The 15854-nt window shown below is 36.3% G+C and overlaps 1 protein-coding gene across 1 annotated transcript; it reads left to right on the forward strand.

The window, feature by feature from the left end:
* Positions 1-14847: 14847 nt before the first annotated feature.
* Positions 14848-15321, forward strand: LOC145049831 (uncharacterized). The gene has a single exon (XM_078998186.1). The coding sequence runs from the start codon at positions 14848-14850 to the stop codon at positions 15319-15321; it is 474 nt and encodes a 157-aa protein (XP_078854312.1).
* The last annotated feature ends 533 nt before the right edge of the window (positions 15322-15854 follow it).

The raw sequence follows: 15854 nt of genomic DNA on the forward strand, positions 1-15854 counted from the left end.
TTGTAACATACACGTTTTGAAATCGTGTTTTGTAATGAATAAAATTGTGAAATACTATGTGAAATGGAGTGTTGAGTTCTAACATATGGTTTTTACTAGAAATGAAGTAAATCTATGTTTAGAATCACTCATAAAATATTGGAAGTCTTATGAGATTCCAATTAAAAGTCAAATAGTGAAATTTAATGAAAATATAAAATTTGAAATAAGTAAAATTTTATTATTGAAAGTTGTAAATAATCTCGTTCGAAACTTGTAGGCGAAAACCTCGTCGAAATCCGAGTTATAACGAAGAAGTTATGACCAACCGAAGATCCGCGACAAAACCGACACGGCATTGAATGACGTAAAAAGTGAGTTTTTGATAAACTACTTTTTAGCCTTAGGAATCTAAATGAAAGTCGTAGTATTCTTTAAACCGAGAAATTCGATAAAAAGAACACCAACATCTGACTTCGTATGAGGAAGTTATGATTTTTCGAAGTTTCAGCTTAGCAATAGACAGCTAAAAACTCGAATTTTAGATCGAGTGATTTTTAGCCGACACAACCTAAACGAGAATTGAATCTCTCGTCATTTGTAGTACAACGGTAAAAAGTCTGACGAAAACGGATGTCGAATGAAGAAGTTATGAATTTTTAACGGATTTTCATGTCCCGGTCTGTTAAAAATAATAATATTAAAATTAAATTCAAAATTAGCCGATGAAGTCTAAACGAAAATTGTAGATCATAATTTTAGCTACGCGTGCATATAAAGAACGTCAAAAACGGAGCTCGTATGCGAAAGTTATGGATTTTAGAAGATTTGGGTGCATTTCTCGAGAAATTCGCATGGATAAGGTGAGGCCACGTCACATCGCACGAAGCAGGTGCTTCACCGAGGTCGTGGCCCAATCCGAGAAGCAACACGTGTCGCAATCTAATTCGTTCGAGGCCGAGGTCCTCTAAGATCTGGACACGCCTCGCATCGGTGGCCAATCCGATGCGAGCCATGTCTTGCATACCAGCCTCCGACGAGCCCTCGTTGCTGATGCCACCGAGCTGCTTCGCAAGCTGCTTTGTCACCCTCCGGACCGAGCCTCGCAGAGGCGACGTCGAACCTCCCTAGCCACGAACCTTCGGTCTCGCACCCTATAAATAAGGGGGTTGCGAGACTTGCCGACTAACTTTGAAATTTTGACACTTTTAGCTCCTCTTTCCATATTTTCTTCATTTTGACTTTCCCTGAAGCCCCGGTATCAATTTTAGCACCCGAAACACGTCCCGAAGCTCCCGAGAACCCCGTAAATTTTATCTTTTCGGTTTTGAAGCCCTACCTTCGCAGAGCCCGGTTTTCAATTAAGCTCCCGGTTTTCAACATAGAAAGTCATATTTAAAGCCGAAGTGCTGCCCAAATTACTATTTTGACCCCCGGTTAATTCAAGGTGAGTTCAATATATAGAAACAATTGTATGTTATGTGTTATATGTGCTATGTGCTTTTCAGTGTTATTATTTCGGGTTATTTTCCTGTGTTATTTTTATTTGATATTTTTATAGCAAATGTAATACCTTTGACCATGTGATTAGTGAAAGGACATAGATTCACATTGGTACTGGTACGTAGCCTCTGGCCATGTAGAGTATGTCTCCGTAAGAGAATGACTTATATTCTATGGTATTGGAAAATGGTTAGACAGGATTATAAGCCTGAAATCTAACAAGATGTTAATCACAAATTGTATGTCTTCTATGCCATTTGGGCCAAAGCTTTATTGATGTATATCAAGTATGGAAATTGTTATGTCTCATTGATTGTATATCTTTGAATCAATTCATCGCATGATATGAAAAGCTTAACACATGATTCTCATATGCCTTTGTTGTTCCTTATTTCTCTTTGCTTCTGCCATATTTAAGTATATATATGGCATAACGTTATATTGTATCTATTATTGAACTCACTAAGCGTCACTGCTTACCCAATCAATATTTAACAATTGCAGGTGATAAGTAACCAGTATGATCTTATACTGTTGAAAGATTTGGAATAGTTTGTAATAGTACTTTTGTACTACAGTTTATGTTTGTATAAATTACAATATCTTGGGTAGTTATGTAATATATAATACTTTGTAATAGTCGGTTTGTATCCAGTAGTTTGTAATCTCTTTATCAATGTAATATATTGCTTTTATGAATATGCAAGTAGCATGTTTTGGAGTAATAATATTGTGAAGTATGAAAGTTTGGGTCTTTCAAAAAAAAACGAAAGTTAGGGTCTTTCGTCTTGGCTTTGTACCAAGTTATGAAGAGGGTAAAAAGGTCTTTTACCCTAGTTTGGACACTTAGTGTGGGTCGGATCTGATTATTGATGGATGTTTAACTTGCGATTGATAACGTGGGGATTCGTTCGAGCCAGCAGCCAAAGATTCTTTCGGTGAGATTCGGTAGTGTGAGGTGAGTCACCTCCCTATGTTTAGCAGGTCGAATGCACCAATGCCGACCCATGATTTGTTATGCTTAGTATGCTTGTTGTCTGCGTGATTCTTGCATGTGTTATGTGTCTTATGTTTATCGAGCGAGGCCTGATGAGTATATTGTATGATAGTCATTTGTATGTGTTTTATGATTACCGGGTACAACCTGATGTCGGGCAGGGACTGAAGGCTAGTCTATATGTTATTTATCTTTGTGATTATACCATATATTGTATGTTTATATGTTTATACCGAGTGGGGCCCATTGCCAGGCGCAACCTGATGAGTGACATATGTTTACCGAGCGGAGCTCGATGTCGGGTGGGGCCCGATGTCTAACGGGGTCCGATGTTGGGGGGGTCCCGATGAAGGGTAGGGCACATTATGTGATTTTATGCATGTGTGGTATGAGGTATCTTGGGGAACTCACTAAGATTTGCGCTTACTGTTTTCAGTTTATGTTTCAAGTACTTTGGTTTTCAAATGGAAGAGCTTGGGGTGATTGCAGAGCACACACCACATGTTTCCTGCATTTTGTGATTTACTCTGATTCGATGATCTTTTGCTAAATCTTGATTACCTTGGTTTTATGGAAATGATCTGTATTAACGATTTATTATTGGAAAACAAAAATTTTATGTCATTATTTTGGGATGTTCAATATTTTTCGAAAAACAACGCAAATTCAACCAATAAAAATATCTTAAAAATCAAATAGGGTGTCTATATAGAAAAATGGGGTGTCTTTTTAGCCAATCCCGAAATTAGGAAAAGAATTAGTGGGTTCCATTTGTCATTATTTTATATGAATAGGAAGATAAGTAGAAACAAACTGTAAAATGTTATTTAATTTTTTATTTGTAAAAGTTCAAAAAAATAATAACTTAATAATTCTAGACTAAATTACATGATTGGTCCATGTGGTTTGGGGCAATTTGTGCACTTGATCCTAATTTTTTTTAACTCGGTTGATCCTTATTATGTTTTTGTTGTGCGCTTGGTTCCGGACCTAAAAGACTATTATGTTGTCATTAATTTACTTTTTAATTAATTTATGTTTATGTATTTTTTTGTTTATTGTTATATATTTAAGATTAATCTAGTACATTACACACATCCGTTGTCACTTATAGTCTTCCATCAGGTTCTCTCATGTTGGTGTGAACTACCACCATCTATGCTACCGGAGCAAATCACCACCACTTTTGAAATCCGAAAATAAAATCCACATCGAACCTAATCAAACCAGAAATTGGATCGAAAACGAAAACTAAAAAATCAAAACCGAAATCGAATCCAAGAATCATAACCAAGAATTCAAACCGGAAATCAAATCTAAAATCGAAACAGAATCAAACCATTAAAACCAAATATTCAATCCAATCAAACCAAAAATCAAACACACAAAATACATTTCCGTCAAAGACGAGATGAGAGTGAGAAAGCGAACCCATAATCTCAAACCAAGACCCTTTGTGATCATGTTCCATCAATGAATTTCATGCCAAAATTAGAAATCAAACGACCACAAAATTGAGAAACAAGAACCAACCACTACTAGAAAAAGGTACATAAGACTAAGTGAGAGGACCATATGACCCGGTTCCAAGAACAAAACCGGGTTGTATAATATAACTAAACAAAACCGGGACTTTTAGTTGTAAGCTTTTGTGCCTCGGTTTTTAAAACACAACCTAATTCTATAAATATGAAACACGATTTATGTGAAGGTTATAGGACCCGTTTTTATAACAACCAGGTTTTTTTTAACATACGAGTTATGGAAGAACATAATAAGTCAGTTAGTCACAATGCTTCAAGGTTTCTAGTTTTCCAATGAGTCTATTAAAGCATCAACTTCTGATTCTTTATTTCTTTTTTGGCGTTCTCCTTATTGTGTAATTAATATACCTCAAAAATCTTGTGGTTTATAGCTAGATTAAACTGTATTTTATTATAATTAAAAAATAACAAATAAATTGTAAATGTATATATTTCCGCAAGAGATATTGCTCTGTTATTAATAAATATTCCACCTTACTTTTTTTGGAACACAAAAATTTAGAGCTATTCATTTTTTTATAATTGTAAGCAAATACTATTTAACTCCTTGTATACCAAAATTATCAGACATAATTCCAGATTCACAAATAGGTGGAGAAAATAAGGATTGATGAGCACTTTAGCTTCTATGGTGTGGATAGAACACTCATCATCATTTGTTTGTTACGAATTGATGGTTTTTGTCCAGAACACTAGAGTTACAGTACATGCACATCAATGAACAAACGCCAACAAGACGATCTCACACCTGTCACATGTCCACTCTATGCAAAGAGATTAGTCCTGAATCAATTTTCAAACATCAGTTGGGAATCAAAAATTAATACATATTAGGAAAAAGCTACCAAGAAAAATATTGATTCATCCTATCCATTGCTTCTCTGGCTCAGATCAGAATTTGCAAGTAGTCCTGAATCAATTAAGAAACTATCCAAAAAGGTTGAAAATTACATGCTTACCTGTTAGGAGTTTCAGAATGACGAAGCTTTGAACGACTCCAGGTCAAGTATCAAGTCTGAAGAAGAACCAATAAGTTTAATGATAAAAAAGAAGAGAAAAACACCACTTCAAGTTTGTAGTATCGTGTGTACTACAGGCAAGGGAAAGTAGCATTGAAAAAAAATAAAAAATTTTACACCATCCACTAAGAACAGGGGAGTACCATTTGTTCCTCAAGTCTATCTTATCTGATCTAAGTTCTAACCTTTATTTATTTCCTAAATTGTTTTAAAAAAAATAAACATTATTATTTTCTACATATAAGGATAATAGTAATACTTCTTTATATGGCTTTCAAAAATTTGAAGAATTCACATTACTCAGGAATTTTATTTTGATCAGAAAACAATTTTATAGCAGTGCATAATAGATAAATAACTTTAGGCGCCCCATTTTGTGCAACTTCGAGTTGGAATCAAGAGCATGGAGAACCTGATGCAATGTTGATGATTTAAAACTGGGATGGAAGAATTTGAGAGACCTCCTCTTGTCGTATGTGTCTATGAATGATTTGTGAAACTGAAACTAATTTCTAATTTTTAGGGCTTAACATGAACTAAAGTGCCGAGATGGGATTTAGTCGTCCTTGGTACAGATTCAATTTTAGTTTCATGATGGAAATCTGAAGGTGGGATTGGATGGAGAATTTTGTAAGGTCTGTATGTAAATCGCGTCTTTTGAATCTAACTTCTAATCCCCTGTGCGTTTACCTCACCCTGCCCCTCTCGATTTCTTCCCCTCCATCGGTCTCTTGTCTATTTTATTTTTCCTTCTCTCACATTCTCTTTCTCTCCTTTAATTGTGTGTAGAAAACAATGTTGTCGACCTAGGATGGTTTTTGAGTTTGCAAGATCGGGATCGTAAGATCGAGATCGGGATTCTAAAATCTCATAAAATAAAATATAATTTTAATTTATAATTTTTAATCATGAAAAATATATGAAAAATATTTCAAACATTCAATTTTTCGTTCAAAAATTATAAAAACATCAAAATATTAGTCATAAGCCACAATACAAAATGATAAATGGTAAATTGGTATAAGGGTAAAAGACATAAAGTGGTAAAATAAATTCATTTGCAAAAAAAAAATCAAGAAAAGGGTAGAATAATATGGATTTTCGGTGGGAAATTAAGCGAAGTAATCCCGCCTTCTCGTTAAAAGTAAATGATACTAATTGGAGATGCTTTTATATATATATATATATATATATATATATATATATATATATATATATATATATATATATATATATATAAAGCATATTATTATATATAATATGTACAAATATTTAAGCATAGTCTTAAAATTAAAAATTGTAGTTACAAATGAATATCCATGACATCCTAATGAAGCATGATAAACCAAAAGGCAAATTCTCTTGTGTGTCGTTCTCTTTCCCCAAAATGTCTCTTAATTTTCCCTCATCAATACCTCCCCACCATTCAAACGCCCCTTTAGGACACTTTCTCTACGACCCATTTCTCCTATTTCTCTTGAAACCCTAACGTTGGTAACCACCACCTTTGCCTCTTCTCCCCCACCTCAATCATCGTTTCTCTTCATTACCATTATGATCTCATACCCACTTCATTGATTCCTTTCACGACCATCGCACAACTAATGTGGTAGGGTGTTAACCACGTTGTGCCCATGTCACTTAAATACGAAACGCGTCTGGTTGGTAACCATGACGTGGTGAACGTTGCAGCCCAAGCCCATGAGGTTTTGGTTTTATTCCATATTTAAAGGCATTAACTTCAAGTTTAGGTCATTCTCTTCAATCTCCAATGTCCCAACTTCAAAACCTAGCCTCCATACATGGTCATGAGCATGTTTGCTTAGTTTTGAGCTTGTTCTTTTAGATTTGGTGAAGCTAGATAAATAAGGGATTCCATTTTGGTGCAAGGAAGCAAGGAGCTAGCTTAAATATGTCATCCACTTCATAATTCTTAGTCATTTTGAGGTATAAATTTCATACATTGATCTTTGTTCTTCTAGATATGAGTTTGTCCTCATTATGGATGGTTTTAGTCCCTTTATAGATGCTCTAGGATTTGAGGAATTCTGAAGCTTGATATGGCTCTTTTATGGTTATTGGACTTTTTTTAGTGAGAAAAAAGGACCATGCTTGGTTTTTCTTGAATCCATGCACAAAGACATGGCCTTTAAAGCGCTTAATGGACTTAGGGTTTAAGATTTTGCATTTTGGTGATGTCTGATCAAATAAAGTTGGAGACTTTATCTGTGACAACCCGAAATTTCCATTTGTACGAACAATAACTATTCAATAGAAGCCAGTCCAGTTTCAGTGATTTTCAGACTTTTCCGAACAAGTTTGTGTACCTTAGGGTTTACACTTCAGGAAATATCAGGAGAGTGGATGCTCCTGGGTTTGTGAAATTTGAACATTTCAAGTTTCATAATGTTACAGTCCAAGTTCGAGAATAAAAGTATTTTCTGTCAAAAGATTTCAGGACTATAAATAGTTTTCTGAATTAAATTAATTCATTATTCACAATTCCAACTAGAGAAAAGCCATTTTCTCTCTGACGGATCTTCGGGTTTTTATCCCAGATTATGAGTAACTCTTTCTAGTAGTATTAGAATGCTTATTAGATACTTATAACATGATTTAGATGGCTAAATCATTAGATCTAGGAGTTTACACCCCAAGGTGTTCTTGGGCGGTAAACTCCCGAAACGAAGCCAAAACCGACACTTGTGTTATGATAAGGCCTTAGATGTTTATGTATGCATGTTAGGGACAAGAAAACAAGCCAAAATCCACCCAAGATTGGGAGTTTACGGCCCAGAACTCTCATAGGCTGTAAACTCCATTTTCTAAACACTAAATGGTGTTTTGAGGACACTAGGACTTTAAGGCTTGCATCTAGGCTATTTTCCCAAGTAGTTTAAGGTCTTAAACACATCAAGTGACACAAACAAAGGTGAGTTTACGTCCCAAGTGAATCTTAGGCCGTAAACTCCATATAAATGGACAAAAGGGTGTTTTCATGACACCTAAAGCCCTAGGCCTTTACAAGGAATTGTTACACACTTAATGGAAGGACCAAACCACATCAAAATCACTTAACCAAGTGAGTTTACGGCCAAGACATGGTTCTTGGGCCGTAAACTCCTAAAGAGGGCACTAAGGTGTGCCTAATGCCTTCATATGCTAGGAATAAAAGTCTAGAACATATCCCACAAGTGCAAGAGGCTTGAAAGCAACAAAAACAACACCCCAAGGGAGTTTACGGCCGTAAACTCCAAGGGGAATGGCCTTGAGGCCGTAAACTCCTATTTGGAGTACTTCTAGACCTTAAACCCTTCCAAGGACTTAGTCACTAAGTTAGAATAATTCTAGAAAGCATTTGGGACTTCAAAACACACCAAAAACACATGTTTGGGAGTTTACGGCCGTAAACTCAAGAGTTTACAACTGTAAACTCCATGTGTGATGGTTTATGGAGAGTAAACTCTCATATAGGGTCCTTTGGAAACCCTAAACACAAATACCCTGTCCCACAATAACTTAGATGAAATCCTTACGGCTTACAACACTTATATAAAGTGTTAACTATGTCTAGGATGTCTTAAACATTATCAATTAGTCATTTGAGTCTAATTGAGTGCATATATGTGTGATTATATGTTCATTAGGATCGTAGTGTGTGCACAAGTCCTCGTTTGACACCTAGCCATCCTATACCGTTCAGTTCATCCCAATCACCAACCACAGGTGAGTTCATACCCCTAATCAATGTTTTAAATGATTTTAAATGCTTTAATGGGGGGGAATACAAGTAGAAACAAACATGTTATTAAATCATTGATATGTATTTTATAACTGTGTTTGTCATTTAACAGATTTCACATGTTACAAAATGTGATGCATGAAATGGTTTTACATCTTAAAAGCACATTGTTACCAAATGTTTTACCTTGGAAATGTTTATTAAAATGACATCAAGTCATTGTTGATTATTGTTCAAATACCATAAGATGTCTTACAAAAACCATCTTTCATTCTTGAACTAAACTATGCATATACACTTATATTCTTATATATGTATTGATGTTATAGTTTACACCTTTCATTTAGTTTCCCACACCCTTGAGTAGTAAGAGTGTATAAACCTACATGATCAACCAGTTATTACAGTAAGTTATCATAGGGATAATTTGAAGATATCAAACATTACTTCTATTACAAGGAATCACACAAGAGTCAGTTCATTCATGAGTCTTTATTAGTACATTACCTGATACATGAGTACCTTTACATATGCTTACATGATACATGAACACGCTTACATGAACACATTACATGAATACCTTTACGTAGATACATCGACCTGTGTATACTTACATGAATATCTGAACCTCGGTTCATTAGGATGAATTATTAGTACCTTCAGTAAATCGTCCTGCCTATCCCAATTCAACGGGAGTCAGTTACGGGACTAACCATTCCTGGAACCTATTGTTCGCTACAGAGGTTAATTGGACAATCTTCGGATGTTCATTAGGTTATCTATTTCGCTTATAGCAAGGTAGAGTCAGTTACGGGACTAACCATTCCTGGAACCTACTGTTCGCCACAGAGGTTAATTGGACAATCTTAGGATGTTCATTGGGTTGTCATTACATATATTAGGAGACAGTTACGGGACTAACCATTCCTGGAACCTACTGTTCACTACAGAGGTTAATTGAACAATCTTCGGATGTTCATTAGGTTATTTACTTCGATTACATTGATGTAAAGTCAGTTACGGGACTAACCATTCCTAGAACCTACTGTTCACTACAGAGGTTAATTGAACAATCTTCGGATGTTCATTAGGTTATTTACTTCGATTACATCGATGTAAAGTCAGTTACGGGACTAACCATTCCTGGAATCTACTGTTCGCCACAGAGGTTAAATTGAACCATCTTCGGATGTTCATTAGGTTATATCTTTCACGTCAGCAACGTTGTGTTACCCCCGGGTAACCCAAGAGTAATACTTTCATGGTTATATTTTCCTATTTACTTTATTTTGTGATACATTCACATAAACGATGAGTTAGACTAAGCACTTTTAGTACTAGTCATTACACAGGAAAAACTATCATTTTACAAATAGAACATTCGGGTCTTGGTAGAAGACTACATTTCATACTTATAGAAAATAAGGGTTTTTCTAGGGATTTCATACTTACCTCAACATTTTCACTTAAAGGTTTACATGGTTTTTCATAACAGATTTTCACAAACAAGGCAATGACACTTATATACTTATGAATTCACCAGCTTTAAAGCTGATACTCGCTTTCAAAATAACTTGTATTCTCAGGTCATCAGTAGACAGGTACGGAGGCCAGGTTTTGAGAAGACGGAGCAGACAAGTCTCGTCTTTTATTTTGATTGTATATTTTTGGTGTCTTATTACAATGAAAGAACACACATGTATTAAACTTTACTTATAATGCAATGGATGATGTTGTTGCTTGTTTATTATATTACACTGTTGTGATACTGTACATGACGTCCTCCACCCCTGAACGTTTCCGCCGTTCGTGGTTTTGGGGTGTGACATTATCCATTATGTAATTAGGAAGAACCTGATTTGAAGTTATGAGCCTTGATAAGGATTAAGCTCTTAGTGAAGAAAATACATTTTGACCGAAACCACAACATGGCCAATGAAGGCCAACGGCATGGTGGTGTGCTGCAACACGTCTGTTTTTGTCTGGACTTGACCATGACACCGTCAATGACTCGCCATGCAACGGTACCGCTTACTGTTGATTTTTTTTACCGTTGTCCTTTTGAATTTTAACCAGTTTTGACAATGGGTCCAACTATAAGGATTTGGGTTGTAGTTTGAGGTTGATCCTTTATTTGGTATTAGACGATTAACGAGATTGATCGATGCAAAGAGTTGAGAGTGTATTTGTACTTCTATGGTTCTGCGATTTAGGTGAGCCTTCTCATTATACCATATGTGATATTGTATATCTTTTTTATGGTAAGATATATGTACTGCTAGAACACATGTATACTACTTAGCTGGGATAACCCCTTGATGTGTATGTATGTGTAACGGTACAATCAAGTCGAGCCTTTTCCATACTCGGGGGGGGGGGGGGGGGGGGGGGGAGGAGGGGACTTCCTAAAAAACAATATTTAATCCACAACCATAAACACAAAGCTAAGTGAGTTACCTGAGACAGGGAAGCTTCAGTCCAATACAGGGCTAGATGGAATGAGACTGCAAAGTATGAAGTTTATGGTCCTATGCATGACCAGCATGTGGTTTACATGACAAATATATGTGACAACCCAAAGTTTATTCCGTTACATTACCCCGTTACCGTTAACGGAATATTCCATTTTATAAAAGTTCCGTTAATTTGGGGTCGTAAAATAAATAAACGTTTTATTTATTTATATTCTATGTCGTTATTCTTCGTGATAAAATAAAGTAAAAACACTTAAGTTACATTTCCATGTTAATTTGGAAAAAGTAAATTTTATTGCGACCACTAAATCGGGTGCGACCAAAAGCCCCGTATAACGGCAGTATCGGGTAGAATTCCACTGAGCCCCAACTCCAACCCCTATATAAGGGTGAGCGGAGTCCATTAGAGACTTTTTACACTCTCCCCCCTCTCTCTCTCTCTACAACTTAAATTCGAGCCAAAAATCGTCCGTTTCGAGCCCCAAACGAGTAGGTAAACTATCGTAACTCGTTGTATAACTTATCTAGCCTGCAAATTCGAGTTTAAAACATAAAATAGGGACAAAATCATGTGTTTACGGCTCAAGAACACTCTTGGACCGTGAACACCATTTAATGGGGTTTTTAAGCCCCAAAACCCCTCCAAATTGTCCCTAAGGCTTGGATATGAGTTGTAGGCTTATGGAATCGGACTTAGAACACCTTGAGCTAGCATTTTGGGGAGTAAACATGAGTTTACTGCCTAAGAATATCCTTGGGCCGTAAACTCCTCTTCATGGGGAGTAAACTCATGTTTGTGTGTTAAAAATGCCCTTAAACACACCAATGGCCTTGGATTAAATTCTAGAATCGACCACCAACAAGCTAGGGACCTTAAATTCAATTAAAACAACTCCATAAGGAGTTCACGGCCGTAAACCCCTCATGAAAGGGTACCTGGGCCGTAAACTCCTATAAAGGGGTTAAATGGTGCCCTAAACTCCCCATTTGACTTGGAAAAATACATAGGATTTATTCTCAATCACTTAAGCCCTTACAACACCCAAGAAAGATGTCCTTGGGAGCTTACGGCTGTAAAATCCCATGGTTGGGGCCGTAAACTCCCATTTGGTCCATTTAAGTGCCTCAAACCCATTCATACCTTTTATATTTGGACCTAGGAAAATTCCACGAACAATATAAGGCCTTTAAACATCCTAGAACACCCTCACCATGAGTTTACGGCCGTAAACTCATGGGGAGTTGTCCCAGGGCCGTAAACTAAGTGTATAGAGTTTACTCTTGAAGAGTAAACTCCATTCCTAAGTCATTCACACCCTTAAATGTTACCCGGGACACCCCCAAACACTTCACCAAAGTGTTTTCCGCTCTTTAGAGTGCGTACACTTGATTAATTAGTATTAAATATACTAATTGTATGTGAACATATGTTATCATATGTTAAATAGGTCACTAAGTGTGTTCAAGTCTTTATTTGACACCGAGCACCCAACCGGCACCTTCGTCGGATCCACTTACACCAGGTGAGTTCATACCCCTGAATGAACCTTTTTAAATGTTTTTACATGTTTTATAGGGGGGAATACAAGTTAAACATGTCAGTTATCATATCAATCACATGTGATTGATAACCCGCATGCTCAAGGATTTACCACACTGTAAATTGTTTTACCAAGTAGGATACTATAAATGGTTTTCCAAAAGGTTTTTCACTTGTTCAAAACTCTTACTTATACTGTTTATTCAAAGTTTCATTTCAAACTGGTTTATGAAAGGTTTCCACGAAATTTCTAAAGTTTTTCAAACTTATTTTACCAAAGAATACCAAGTTACGATTTACTTAAGTATAAAGGTTTTTCCAAGGTTTTTCATCAAGGTTTTCTTTCATGTTGTATACTCTTACTTGTTAGACACCATTGCTTTGCTTTTACTTAGTTTAAACTCCTACTTGATAACGTTTCCACTTTGTGATACGCTTATACCTGTTAACGCTTATACTTCACGATTCGGTTATTCCACACTGTACATTTATACATCACGATTCGGTTATTCCACACTGTACGCTAGCTTATACATCACGATTCGGTTATTCCACACTGTACGCTTATACTTCACGATTCGGTTATTCCACACTGTACATTTATACATCACGATTCGGTTATACTCCACGATACGTTTCCCCTTGTTACACACTTAGACGTAGTTAGATGTATCCCTGTGCTTGTATAGATGCATATAAATAATGATTGAAGGACTTAGGAAGGCTTGTCCGCCCTATTTCCTTTTCTTCGTTGACATTTGGTCTGGTGGGATCGGATGGCCGTCCGAAGGTCGTTTGGTTCATTAGTTATATATTAGGTATGCAAGCATAGACATATAGGTTTACTCTAGTAAGTTCAGTTATGAGTCTCTACCTCTAGTTCAGCACTTATATTGGAACCCACTACCCACTATTTGGGATGCATCTTCGGGACACGGCCTTCTCCATCGTCTAGTTGGTAACCAGAGTCTCCTGTAGGGAGAGCGGGCATTGTGTGTATAGATCTATACGGTATTGATACCCCCACACTCTGACTGCTAGCTACAGTCCACGGCCTACCAAGCCAAGGGGTGACAAATGCCACATTTTATAGACGCTTGCAAGGCGTCAGGTACTCTAGTGTCGGTTAGTATGGTTACGAGTATCCCATGTTACCTTATAATTCATGGCCTTAAGGTAACAATATTTTACACTGTATTTTACCAGCAATTTACACTATATGCCGGATACCCACTCTCAGAGCCACACTATTTTTAGACCTTGCTAGCTGTATCTTTCATTTGATACTGCCTGGGGTCTGTATCCTCTGTTTTTAGACCTTGCTAGCTGTATCTTTCATTTGATACTGTCTGCGGTCTGTATCCTCTGTTTTTAGACCTTGCTAGCCGTACCTTTCATTTGGTACCTTCTGGGGTCTGTGTCTCTCCTTGTTAGACTGAGCCAGGCGTGTCGTTTGTTCGATACTCTACTGGAGTCTATGATTCCGTTGCCTTAGTCAGCAGTCTTCACTGCTGAGGCATATGTTATTTCCCTGAATTCTTTTGCTTTCTTTAATTATCAAATTCTATATTTTGATAATGATAGCGATTAAGGGAAAACTACTTTTTACCACATAACTTCGTCCAATCTTGGTAGAAGACTGCTTTTATTAAAGAAAATATAGGATTTTCTGGAAAAGACACTAATGTAATGGACACTCTAAAGCTACTACTTTTATTAAAGTTACTTGGATAAAATGACACTAAATGCTTATGAACTCACCAACATTTGTAAAATTGTTGATACTCGCTTTTCAAATAACTTGTATTCTCAGGTCAGCTTTAGACAGGTACATTCCAGGAGCTTCTATTGAAGACGGTTTTGTGCCAAGCTGCTCTTATACTATTACTTGTATTACTTTGATATATTGTAATGTAAACCATGTAAAACTATTACTATTAATGCAATGGTTGTTGTACTTTGATTACTATAATGCATGTATTGTGATACTTGACATGACGTCATCCACCCCAGAACGTTTCTGCCATTCCGGTTTTGGGGTGTGACAATATGTCATGTACATGCAGAAGGTGGGAGTTGAATGGGATTCCATGCATACATGCCATGGCTACAATACATGAAATGGCTGATAGTGGAGACAAAGTTGGGGAGCTTTACACTTATGTCAACAAAGTGTATTGGCTTAAAACTTGGAATGAAGCCTACTCTTACAATGTGGACCCTATAAAGGGTAGAGCCATGTGGCAAAAAAGTACATGTGCAATGAAATTAACACCACCACCACATCACATTCAACCTGTGAAACCAAAGACCAAGAGAAAGAGAAGTGAAAATAAAAAGTATGATAGTCAGAAGCATAAGCATGGTGCAAATGGACCTGAAGAAGTTACCAGAAATTTTGTTAGTGTCAAGTGTGGGAAATGCAACAATAGGGTTCATAACTTTAGGACTTGCAAGGGTGAAGGAGGGAATACAGAAAATAGTCAAGGAGGGAATGGAGGTGCCAGTCAAGGCAGTAATTAGTTTATTTTGTTTAAAAACATATCTTTTGGTTTAGCACCACTTTTGTGAATTTTGGATGTAATGGTTTAGAACTAGTTTGTTTTCATGGTTTTATTGTGGTCTTTTATCCCTTTTGGTCATGAATATAATGTCAACCTTTTGTGATTGTTAAAGAATTATGCAATGGTTTAAAACTACTTTGTTGTCATGTTTATGGTTTAGAACAACTTTATGATTGTTAAAGAATGATGTTTATGGTTTATAACTACTTTGTTGTCATGTTTATGGTGTTGGATTAATGTCTAAGTCCATAACTATAATTGGTAAGACTTGACCCGACCCGGCATGGTCCATTTGGGTTGCATGGCATCATGCATTTGGATAGACTAAAATGAGAGAAATAACACTTAAGGTTTGTTAATATATTATAAGTTCTAATATATTAATAAGATTATTTAATTAGTATTGATCAAGAATTAATTTGGAATTAATTAAGTGATCAAAAGGAGACTAATTAAATATATGGGTTGATTGTGTAAATCATTCATTCTTAT

Source organism: Lactuca serriola, chromosome 5, assembly GCF_051521515.1.
Source record: "Lactuca serriola cultivar US96UC23 chromosome 5, Lser_US96UC23_V15, whole genome shotgun sequence".
NCBI classification, from domain to species: Eukaryota; Viridiplantae; Streptophyta; class Magnoliopsida; order Asterales; family Asteraceae; genus Lactuca; species Lactuca serriola.

Excerpts from the sequence above, each read along its gene's own strand:
- LOC145049831 (XM_078998186.1), top strand. The coding sequence starts at position 14,848 with ATGTCATGTACATGCAGAAGGTGGGAGTTGAATGGGATTCCATGCATA.